This window comes from Nyctereutes procyonoides, unplaced genomic scaffold (assembly GCF_905146905.1).
Source record: "Nyctereutes procyonoides isolate TBG_1078 unplaced genomic scaffold, NYPRO_anot_genome, whole genome shotgun sequence".
Taxonomy (NCBI): domain Eukaryota; kingdom Metazoa; phylum Chordata; class Mammalia; order Carnivora; family Canidae; genus Nyctereutes; species Nyctereutes procyonoides.
Window position 1 is genome coordinate 80760698 of NW_026575125.1, and position 12853 is coordinate 80773550.

General features: G+C 40.7%; 1 protein-coding gene across 1 annotated transcript in view; it reads right to left on the reverse strand.

The window, feature by feature from the left end:
- Positions 1 to 12853, reverse strand: part of GUCY2F (guanylate cyclase 2F, retinal) — a 100397-nt gene that overhangs the window by 7272 nt on the left and 80272 nt on the right. Inside the window, exons 14-16 of the mRNA XM_055337469.1 lie at positions 12119 to 12293; positions 5576 to 5674; positions 2549 to 2643 (exon numbers count right to left, since the gene is read on the reverse strand). Of these exons, the coding sequence (XP_055193444.1) occupies positions 2549 to 2643; positions 5576 to 5674; positions 12119 to 12293 (369 nt within the window). The remainder of the gene's footprint in view (positions 1 to 2548; positions 2644 to 5575; positions 5675 to 12118; positions 12294 to 12853) is intronic.

Consider the following 12853-nt stretch of genomic DNA (forward strand, 5'->3'; position numbering starts at 1 on the left):
ATCATCTTTGCCATCACAAAGGCTATCAAATGTGGCCCTTCTGACCTATGTACTAAAGTGACTCTTGCTCTCTAGCAACACAAAGTGAACAAGGGATGGAAATGTTGAATTAGAATTTCTGAAGTGTGCTAGTGAGATGGTCTTATTGGGATATATTGCATGTCCCCAAAGGGCAAGGAGTCTTCTGTCCCCTGGTCCCTAGTATGTAATGTCCAATACCTGCCTCTGGTTGGGGGCAGAGGTACAGAGGCAGAAAGGACCTCCCATTTTCTCCTTTCTTTGGGACTTCCTATTCTCTTCTTTCTTCACATTGCTCCTTCCTTTCCCCTGCCCCCCCCTTCTCTCTCAGTATCTCCCTCTCAATCAGGAAGCCTCTACCACCTCACTAAGCAAAGTCTGACATGGCCTTAGGGGAAGCCTCTCCCTGCCTCTTCCTCCAGCTTGCTATAGCGTGTTCCCAAATTCCTTGGGGTAAGGAAAACTGTGAAGCTGCAAAGGGCCCTTTTGAAGTAGTCCTGCTTTTGTACTCCAAACACCCAAAGGTATGATTTGTTTTGTTTTGTTTTTGAGATTTTATTTGGGCTCGATGGGCTCTCAATCCCATGACCCTGAGATCAGGACCAGAGCCAAAACCAAGAGTTGGGCACTTAACCAACTGTCCACCCAGATACCCCATACCACAATAGATTAACTGTCTTGATTCTTTCCCTTTTGCCTTCCTACAATCTTATCACTAAACCAAAGGGTGATTTTTCCTATTGTTTCTCATCACACTAGAATATAATCTAAAGTCCTTCCAATCGGAGGACAATCATCATATGGTTTCACTCATGGGCAGAATATAAGAAATAGTGAAAGGGATTATAAGGGAAAGGAGAGGAACTGAGTGGGAAAAATTAGGGAGACAAACCATCAGAGACTCCTAACACTGGGAAACAAACAAAGGGTTTCGGAAGGGGAGGTGGGTGCGGGAGGGGGGGAGGGGGCAATGGGTAACTGGGTGATGGGCACTGAGGAAGGCACTTGATGGGATAAGCACTGGGTGTTATACTACATGTTGGCAAATCGAACTTAAATAAAAACAAATGTAAAAAACAATGAAGAAGTTGTCTATTCCAAAGATATGATTGTTCCCGACTGGAATTTGGGGGTCAATAAAAACCATGGGGGTGTGGGCATATTTCTCCTTTTCAGTTGCAAAATTGTCACCTCTTCAGCTCTTTAGCTTTTAAATGATGGAATCTGTGCCCAGCAATACTGAGAGGAAAGTGCCTCAGGAAATAAAGCCACCTTTATCCTCCTCTGCTAAGAAATGTCAACATAGAGAGGGATCACAAAAGCCTTGAGTGATGTGATTCACTGTTCAAATAATATTGCCACTCCCATCATCTCACTGAATTCTCTGCAGAGGTGGGAAAAGAACCTCTGTCCCCTCATAAATGACTCATCCCATCTGCTAGAAGATATTAGGATCCATTGGAAGTGAAAAACTAGAACTAGCAAGGAAAGGAAGTGATCAACTAGAATCAAACCTTCCAAACTTTAACTTCTGAAATTCTTTTACATGTAAATTGCCACCATTTGAGGAAGGCTTGCCAATGACAGGAGCAAAGTGTGCATCACTCAGTACCTGGGTTTTGCTTTGCCCAAGTATAATCGCTGAGAAAATGACTCTCATGCACCATGGTACCATAGAAAGAGCACTGAGTGAGGAGTCAGACCTCCTGGGTTTTGGCCTGATTCTGCCATCAATTGGCTGTGTGACCCTGATCAAGTTACTTCACCTCTCTGGGCCTTGGTTCTTTGTCTAAAAATGAAAAAGTTAGATGATCAGATGTCTAGAGTCTCTTACAAATAGAGAAGCCAGGGGCTCTGGGGTTACCAGAGGAAGATGAAAAGAATCCAGTGGAGATGGCAAAAAAGAAAGAAAGAAAAGGGAAAATTATTCTAATCCTGAATCCCAGATCAAGAGATAGACATAACAGAGAAAAGGTGCTACAAAATGTTTGTCTTTCACAGGAACTGACTTTATTCTTCCTGGTCCTTGGGAAAAGACATAAAGCCACTCTGTAAATGGGGGGGGGTGTCAATGGTATGGATGAAAAATTAGAAAGGTGACCACTGAGCAGGCAAATAGAAAACCCAAATTCACTAATACTTTGGCTTATTGAATCATGTCTTGAATTGCCAAAGATGAAACAAAATGGAAGTTAGAAGATGTAAATAATAGTGCAACTCACTGAAAAGCCAAATTCTGGGCAATCCTTTAAGAAAGAAAGATGCAGCTCATAGTCTGAAAAATTCAGAAGGAGTTCTAACAATCCTCCTCACTGTAGCCATATTTTAAAGAGAAGAAAACTGAGGCAAAAAGGAACACTCTCTTGGGACCATAAATTGGCTTGGAAATTCTGCCCAAATTATAGCTCTAAGTCTCAGACATCCAGGTAAACCCTTTCGGCAGATGTGTCTAAGTGGTTTGATTAAAACACACACACACACACACACACACACACACACACACACACACACACACAAAAGGACATTATACCCTGAGCTCTGTCCTTCCTCGAAGCTCCACTTCATAGCCCTCACTCAGAGCTTGAAGAATTGTCACCGTGCTATGACTGACATGAATGCGGTAGGCTGTAAAAGAAAGACAGGTGTGATTTTGGATTCTTCCAGGTAAAATCAATGAGAAAATATTAATGTAATAAATAACCCCACTCCTAAATGAAGGAGACCCTAAGGAAAGTCCCAGAGAGAGAGAGAGAGAGCTTCAGGTAGGCTTTCACAGGAGGAGGAAAAGAGAGTGGTGGCCTTCTTCTCCAGGCCCAAATAAGGTGTTAACTATAGCACCTATCAGCCTCCTACACACTATCTCATATGAAAGGCCATGCAATAGAAAGGTGTTAATTTAACTCCAGGGTTGTGTTTGAGAAACCAGCTACCACTACTGTGCTCTCAGCTGAAATGTGACCTCCTCAGAGGGAAGTTAGGCTCTAGCAGCTTCATCCACAGGCTACTGCTAAAGCAGAGCTCCCGAGGTCTATATATCCTACTTAAGAGACAAAAGGGTGTCTTTTAACATGCACATTCATACAACTATCTTCCAATACTGCTGCACTTAAAATAACATCAATAAAAAAATGTCCCAAGATTTCTGTCAACATTCTATGGCAATTATAGATTTATAAATTTCCTTTGGGTGGATGCATCTAGCTGTGTACACACACGAATGTATCTTTTCCAACTAATGAGCCCAACTTGGGATAAGAGTGTTAACATTGAGGACTATGACTAAAAATTTTATGTAGCAACTAAGTGGAATTCTTTGGTGAAGAACAATCATTTATTATTAACTCAGATAGTATCCTTGACTTTCTTGAAAAGTATTATCCTATGAAGTAAGATCTTGTTCAAGTTGAGTCTTAAATACAAGTCCAAGAGTTATTACCACACATACTTGAGAAAATAATTCTTTTAGAAGCTAAGAACAATCTAAGCAGGAAGGCATGGCTGGAAAGAATTTCAAGAAATTTCTATGTGTTCTCGTAATAACAACTTGCAGATAATAACATAACATAATAACATAACTTTCCTTCGAGCTCAGTACTGTTATTTGTGTCTTACTCACTAATTCATGGCCACCCAAAACCTCTGCTCAGAAAGGGTTCCTAAAAGCCACATGTTCATCTAGGTGCCCCTAGCCAGCCCCCTGTGCACCATTCCACTAGCATCTGGTGGTCAGTCATAATCCTACTAGCGAGGAATACACAGGTCAAAAGAGAGAGACAGCTCATTCCAACTAGCACTCAGGAGTGTGGCAAGGAGAATCACTCCAGAACTGGGTCACCAGCTACTTCTATTCCAGAGTCAGTGAATTCAACTGGGCATAAAGTGGATATTGATGAAATTAATTTTTAATAGACCTATGACATATCCTGGTCTCATATTCAACATGAGGCTACCTCTACAAATCTTCAGTCAGGTGTGGAGCTTAATGCCCTATTTTGGTCCCAGTCATTAATTTCCAGAAAAGCACACTAACCAGTTCTTTTAGTGCTGAGACCACATATGTCTGCTTTTTTGTTTCCCTCACAATGCCTTCCTTGCATAGTCAGTACTTAACAAACAACTGCTGTGCATGATTCACTCTTTTCTTCTTCCTAGCTTGATCACTGGACAAGGTGCTACCTAAATCTAAAAATTCAGTTTCTGCTCTCAGCTCTCTTTCCAATATGAAGTGAGTGGAGTTTCCCTGGTGCAGACCAGAATATGACTTCAGTCTTCTACAAGCTTACATCAGTCCAGTGTGCTGTGCCAAATCTGCATTGTGATTCCATGATCAATTTCACTTCATCTTGGGTGCACTTTAAGAGCAGTCATATGCATGCAGTGGTTCCTGGATGACTACTTCCATGACTTCTGCCATGTCTGTGGAGTTCGAAGACTTTCCCAGATGTGAGAAAATTTATTCTGACAACAGCTTCTAAGTTCCGTGCTGCCTCCTTAATCATGGCCGCACACGCTAGATTGACTAAGACTGGACCCATTGTACAAGCCCATTTCTGCACATGAGTGATGAGGAGTGGGGTCAGACAGAGCACCACCCACTGTGATATAGGCCACCATATCATCAGGGACTAGTCTGCATATACTGCTGGAGTTTGGGAAGAGTTTATCTTGTCTAGCAGCTGCCAAAGCCAGGGCTTCTACGAGCTTAAGTGATTTTAAATAGAATACCCATGAAACCTGTGTATAGAACCTATTATTGTTTTCTGTGCTTTTCCTATATTAGTATAAACAAATTTTTGCTCAACCATGATAAAGGTAAAGGTATGTTGTGATTCTGACATTGCCTTAGTACCAGCAGTAAATAACCAATAAAGAGGTGCCAGTAACAGACAGATGGCGTAAATGTTTACAGTTTTATTCTCAAAGAAGGGGGAAAGAAATGGTATTTTGACACCATGCCTGTTTTGATAGAAACTAAAGGTTTTATATACAGGCAAATTGGAATTAATTATTTCAAAATTCCAAGCTCCTTAGACTGAGGGATTATTGCTAGCTAAATTCAATGGGGCTATTTGATAAAACCAGAACTCTTGGGATCATAACTAGTTCAGAAAGAGGACTAGAGCAGCAAACAGCATTTGGGTGGGAGGCAGCTGATTCTGTGTGTCTCCACAAACTATTTGAAAAACTAAAAATGCCAGTCCCCTACTTTCTCTTTTCTAAATATGTCTTCCCCGAACCCACTAGGCTAGCCATTTTTTTTTCTTTACCCAAAGGACATCTTTAGTTGTTTCAATCAAATTGACTATTTCAGTGTCACTTAGCTACAGCTTCATTTCTGTAACAAGAAAGGTACATGTTTAATCCAACATCACCCCCTACTGGCTTGCCATTAGAAACCAGGAAAAAATGTGTGTAAAATCTTAATCTTCTCAAATTATCTTACTTTTTCAAAAAACATTAAAACATCAGGTATTCTGCTCTCCTTCCCTCTCTTGAAGAATAACCACTTTTTCAACGATAGGAGATTAACATCCCATCCCATCACTTAGGGACTCACGTAACCCTGTTGATTCCATCCGAGAAGCTGTGTTCACAGTGTCTCCAAATAGGCAGTATCTGGGCATGGTAAGGCCCACCACTCCAGCAACAACTGGTCCTGTAGAGTAGCAGTCAGTTGGCATTATAGTCAACAGGTATACAGACAGATGCTTAGATCTGTCAATGGGGACAAATAAGCATAAAAGCCAAACCAGAAAGGCCTCAGCAGAGACTCAGGATCCAAGCATGTTTGTTGCAATTAAAAAAACAAAACAAAACTGAGCCTTTGTTATGTCTTAGGGTTGGAAAGAGGGATCTCATGGGGCTATTAATTTCCCAAGAGAATTATTGCTAAGACAATTGGAAAATCTGAAAAGAAGTAGAATTGATTTTCAATCATTTGTGTTAGGGACATGGACAAGCAATATGCATAGATAATTGAAGAATTTTTAAAAATATTTTATTTATTTATTCATGACAGAAACACACAGACAGAGAGAGAGGCAGAGACACAGGCAGAGGGAGAAGCAGGATCCATGCAAGGAGCCCGACATGGGACTCGATCCCGCGTCTCCAGGATCACACCCCGGGCCAAAGGCAGTGCTAAACCGCCACCCAGGCTGCCCTTAAGAACATTTTCTATTTGCCATTAGAATGTATTTTGTTCTTACATTTCAATATGGCCATGTTAGGTGTTCAGACAGTGAACATTACTTGAAAAAAATTTCAGAAACCATTTTGAAAACCTAATTCAGGAGTATCTAGAAAGTTCTCCACCCTTACATTTCTGGACTCTGCTTTGTTTCTATTTAAAATGGTTCAACATTATCTTTTTGCTATTTCCTGAGTTTAAAAAAGTAATTAAGTGTTTTTTGCTTCAAAAAGTTATTTCTTTAAAACAAAGTTATTTCTTTAATTTATAAGGATAAAAATAAATAAGAACTACAAAACTCGGGCAGCCCAGGTGGCTCAGCAGTTTAGCGCCGCCTTCAGCCCAGGGCCTGATCCTGCAGACCCAGGATACAGTCCCACGGCAGGCACCCTGCATGAAGCCCGCTTCTCCCTCTCCCTCTGCCTGTGTCCCTGAGTCTGTCTCTCTCTCCCTCTCTCTCTATGTGTTTCTCATGAATAAATGAATTAAATCTTAAAAAAAGAACTACAAAACTTACGTTTTCCATACTAATTCATTTCTTACCCATTCATATGCATTCATTGAGCACTGAGCTAAGGCACCATGAGGAATAAAAAAGAAATGTAACACATGGTCTCAGTTCTTTACGAGTTTATAGTCAAAGAGAAGAGACTACTAAACAAGAAGCAACTAAGCAACAACCCAAGACAATGTATAGTTGAAGTAACATAAATGGTAATAGCAAAAGTGCTTTAATAATTTAGAAAATGGGAAGGGTTTGCTTATTAGGACATGGTTCAGTCAAGAAGAATGAAGAAGGCGGGATTTTATTTGAATCTTGATGGGTGGGTAAGATTTGAGTAGGAGAAAAGGGACATGAATCATAGATTTGTGGTTTAGATTGAGCATGGAATTTTGGGAAGCTCTTAGAGAAAGCAGTCAGCCTAGTTCAGGGGCTAGGGAGAAACTGGAGTCAAGATTGAATATTGGGCTGCACAAGATTGAGGACCTTGAACCACTAGAGAATTTTGAGCAGGGAATTATGTGACAATGATTTTTTCCTTTTTTCTTCTCAGATCAGTGTATAGAATGCGTTAAAAGGGGAGAAAGTAAAATCAGGGAAACCTGTTAGGTGGCTGTTGCTATAATGCAAGCATAAGGTTGTGAGTACTGGGAAGGAGATGACGGGGAGGTGAAAGAGAGACATTGTGAAAGGAGAATCAACAGATTTATTGGCTAACAACCATGAAGAAATTGGTGTGGGCTTATGGTTTGTGGAAAAAGGTGACTTGAACTTTTAGACATGTTGAATTCGAAATAATGGTGAACCATCTAAGAAGACATATACTGAAGAGCATTGGAGATGTGGAACTGAAGCACAAATGGGAGATGAGGACTTTTCTTTAAAAGAAAAATACTGAACACTTGCTGTGTGCCAAGCATTCAGGATGCAAACATGAGTAAGAAAAGTTTCCTGTCCACAACAGGGATGTCCACTCTCACCACTGCTATTCAACATAGTACTAGAAGTCCTAGCCTCAGCAATCAGGCAACAAAAAGAAATAAAAGGCATTCAAATTGGCAAAGAAGGAGTCAAACTCTCCCTCTTCACAGATGACATGATACTGTACATAGAAAACCCAAAAGACTCCACCCCAAGATTGCTAGAACTCTCATACAGCAATTCGGCGGTTTGGCAGGATACAAAATCAATGCCCAGAAATCAGTGGCATTTCTATACACTCACAATGAGACTGAAGAAAGAGAAATTAAGGAGTCAATCCCATTTACAACTGCACCTAAAAGCATAAGATACCTAGGAATAAACCTAACCAAAGAGGCAAGGGATCTATACCCTAAAAAGTAAAGAACACTTCTGAAAGAAATTGAGGAAGACACAAAGAGATGGAAAAATATTCCATGCTCATAGATTGGAATAATTAATATTGTAAAATGTCAATGTTCCCCAGGGCAATTTACACATTTAATGCAATCCCTATCAAAATACCATGGACTTTCTTCAGAGAGTTGGAACAAATCATCTTAAGATTTGTGTGGAATCAGAAAAGATCCCGAATAGCCAGGGGAATATTAAAAAAGAAAACCATAGCTGGGGGCATCACAATGCCGGATTTCAGGTTGTACTAGAAAGCTGTGGTCATCAAGACAGTGTGGTACTGGTACAAAAACAGACACATAGATCAATGGAACAGAATAGAGAATCCACAAGTGGACCCTCAGCTTTATGGTCAACTAATATTCGACAAAGCAGGAAAGACTACCCACTGGCAAAAAGACAGTCTCTTCAATAAATGGTGCTGGGAAAATTGGGTATCCACATTCAGAAGAATGAAACTCGACCATTCTCTTACACCATACACAAGATAAACTCAAAATGGATGAAAGATCTAAATATGAGACAGAATCCATCAAAATCCTAGAAGAGAACACAGGCAACACCCTTTTTGAACTTGGCCATGGCAACTTCTTGCAAGATACATCCATGAAGGCAAGAGAAACAGAAGCAAAAATGAACTATTGGGACTTCATCAAGATAAAAAAAGCTTCTGCACAGCAAAAGAAACAGTCCACAAAACTAAAAGACAACCTACAGAATGGGAGAAGATATTTGCAAATGACCTATCAGATAAAGGGCTAGTATCCAAGGTCTATAAAGAACTTATTAAACTCAACAGCAAAGAAACAAACAATCCAATCATGAAATGGGCAAAAGACATGAACAGAAATTTCACCAAAGAAGACATAGACATGGCCAACAAGCACATGAGAAAATGCTCCACATCACTGGCCATCAGGTAAATACAAATCAAAACCACAATGAGATACCACCTCACACCAGTGAGAATGGGGAAAATTAAGAAGACAGGAAACAACAAATGTTGGAGAGGACTGGAGAAAGGGGAACCCTCCTGCACTGTTGGTGGGAATGTGAACTGGTACAGCCACTCTGGAAAACTGCGTGGAGGTTCCTCAAAGAGTTAAAAATAAGCCTGCCCTATGACCCAGCAATTGCACTGCTGGGGATTTACCCCAAAGATGCAGATGCAATGAAACGCTGGGACACCTGCACCCCGATGTTTATAGCAGCAATATCCACAATAGCCAAACTGTGGAAGGAGCCTTGGTGTCCATCGAAAGATGAATGGATAAAGAAGATGTGGTCTATGTATACAATGGAATATTACTCAGCCATTAGAAATGACGAATACCCACCATTTGCTTCAATGTGGATGGAACTGGAGAGTATTATGCTGAGTGAAATAAGTCAATCAGAGAAAGACAAACATTATATGGTCTCATTCATTTGGGGAATATAAATAATAGTGAAAGGGAATAGAAGGGAAGGAGAAGAAATGGGTAGGAAATATCAGAAAGGGAGACAGAACATGAAGACTCCTAACTCTGGGAAACGAACTAGGGTTGGTGGAAGGGGAGAAGGGCGGGGGGTGGGGGTGAATGGGTGACGGGCACTGAGGGGGGCACTTGACGGGATGAGCACTGGGTGTAATTCTGTATGTTGGCAAATTGAACACCAATAAAAAATAAATTTATTATTTAAAAAAAGATACAGATGCAATGAAACGCCAGAACACCTGCATCCCAATGTTTATAGCAGCAATGTCCACAATAGCCAAACTGTGGAAGAAGCCTCGGTGTCCATCGAAAGATGAATGGATAAAGAAGATGTGGTCTATGTATACAAAGGAATATTACTCAGCCATTAGAAATGACAAATACCCACCATTTGCTTCAACATGGATGGAACTGGAGGGTATTATGCTGAGGGAAGTAAGTCAATTGGAGAAGGACAAACATTATATGGCCCCTTTTCTTTTTTTTATTTTTTTATATGGCCCCTTTTCATTTGGGGAATATAAAAATTAGTGAAAGGGAATAAAGGGAAAGGAGAGAAAATGAGTGAAAATGCCAGTGAGGGTGACAAAACATGAGAGACACCTAACTCTGGGAAACGAACAAGGGGTAGTGGAAAGGGAGATGGGCAGGGGTTTAGGGTGACTGGGTGATGGGACTGAGGGGGGCACTTGGCGGGATGAGCATTGGGTGTTATGCTATATGTTGGCAAATTGAACTCCAATAAAAAAATTTTTTAAGAAAAAGATAAGGTTCCTGTCATCAAGAAGCTTATAGTCTAAGGGTGTCTGGCTGGCTTGTTTGGTAAAGCAAGTGACTCCTGATCTTGGGGTTGTGAGTTCAAGTCCCATTTTAGATGTAGAGATTACTTTTAAATTTTTTATTTGTTTTTTTTTAAAGATTTTATTTATTCATTCGTGAAAGACACAGAGAGAGCAAGACAGTGACACAGGTAGAGGGAGAAGGAGGCTCCCCACAGGAAACCCAATGTGGGACTCAATCCCAGGACCATGAAATCATGCCCTGAGCCTAAGGCAGATGCTCAGCCACTGAGCCACCCAGGCAACCCACTTAAGAAATTTTTTAAAAGGGGCATTCAGCTGTCTCAGTCAGTAGAGCATGCGACTCTTGATCTCAGGGTCATGAGTTCAAGGCTTACATGGGCCTACTTAAATTTTTTTTTAACTTTTAAAAAATATTTTTTAGTTATTTTAGAGAGTGAGTGTGTGCAAGCAAGTGAGGGAGTAGGGGGAGAGAGAGAAGGAGAGAGAATCTCAAGCAAACTCCCTGCTGAGTGTGAATTCCACAACCCTGAAATCATGACTTGAGCCAAAACCAAGAGTTGGATGCTCAAGTGATTAAGCCACTTGGGCACCATCCCCCCCAAAGAATTAAGAAACCTAAAGTCTAATGAAGGAGAGACTATAAACAGATTATGCTGTTGACTATAAGAAGGATCAATAGAAAGAAGCAAGAGTAGAAGCAAGGAGATGTTATTGCAGTGATCCAGGCAAAAGATGCTGGTGGCCTAGACTTGAATCATGAGAGGCAAATACAGACAAGACAGATTCAAGAAATATTTAGAAGATAAGATGCTTAAGACTTGGTAAATGGTTGAATGGTGAAATTCAGGGTGAGAGAAGAGTCAAGGAGGATGACTCCCAAGACTAACTGGAATAACTAGGTAAATGGTAGTGCCACCAACTGAAATGGATAATACAGTAAGAGGAGTAAGCTTATGTGGGAAGAAAACAATTCTGTTTCAGATTTGAGTCTGAGGTCCACATAGAACATTCAGATGGAAATTTCAGCAGCAAGTCTGATACACAAGATTGAAGCTTAAGGGAGAAGACATGTGCAGAAGTGGGGCTGGAAGTCATCAGCATACAAGTGGTAGTTAAACCATAGACATGGCAGAGAAGAGTATGTGAGGGGAGAAAAAAAGTGAATGAATGATAGAACTTTGGGGGATTATCAATATTTAAGGGGCAGACAGAAACAGAAGAGATGATCAGACAATGGTAGAAAATGAAAGCCAGGATGAAGTGGGTTGAGAAACAGAAATCAAGACATGCAGAGAGCAAGGAGACCACAACTCAGAGCTTTGCAGACAATAGGAGAGCAGCCACAGTTAGAGAGCAGAAGTTGCTAAGAGAGCCAGTGAGTATAATGGAGAAAAAGCATTCAGAGAGTGATGAGAATGTCATAAAAGCCAGTTGAGGGAAGTTGTAAGCATAAAGTATTGAGGGGTGCACTACCCTTTTTCTAGTCTTCCCTTGAGGCACATAGGAAATGTCTCAAACAAGAAAGGTCGATTGAAAGGGTTTGGTACCTAGAACAAGGACTGCTGCCCCCTGGGTTAGTACAGGTGCTGGGAAGAGAGTAAACCTTGGGTAGGTATAAAGAAATTAGGCAGCACTAGACGCCTAGATAATCCAGCTGCCAGTAATCAGAGAAGAACTACCCTCCCCCACCTTTTCTAATTTTCCCTTGAAGTACATGTGCATGTCTTTTCTTACTTTAGCTGCCTTTCGTTACCTGAATGCAGACCTATTCTAATCCGGACTGGCACCTCTGGCATGTGTCGCATCTTGAAGGTACCCACGGAGCTCAGGATATCTAGGGACATGTTTGCAATCTCAGCTGCATGCCGACTTCCATTCCTGTTTGGGAGCCCTGAGGCCACCATGTAAGCATCTCCAATGGTCTCTACCTGGGAATCAGGGGAAATAGAATTAGTAGGCAAATAACGTGTGTGTGTGTGTGTCTGTTTTACAGAGTTTAAGGGATATGAGGGAGGCTTATTTCTTGTGAAATAAAGAAGATGGAGAGAGACTGTCAGAGGTTCAAGGTCTAACTACACTTTAGAATCATGTAAGGAGCTTTATGTCAAAAATACGTATATACATGTATTTAATACATATATACATATGTATTATATATGTCTATTACATACATATACATATGTATATAACTACATATGTATATTACATACACATAATATATATTATATAATACATATAATATATATATATTAATGTTTAGGTCCCACACTCACAGATTCTAAATGAAGCTACTTTACAGGTTCCTGGAGAGCACTAGAGAACTATCAGGCCCAAAGTAATTCCTGAGGGAAGGGAAAGGGAAGATTTCTGGGACTACCCATATATGTCCATGGAAGAGCACCCCAGGAGAAAGTGCATATGGTGCTCCTCTAGCAAGTATTTCTCTAGAAGACTTTAGGTAAATGAGCTAGGTCAGCCTTAAGGCAAG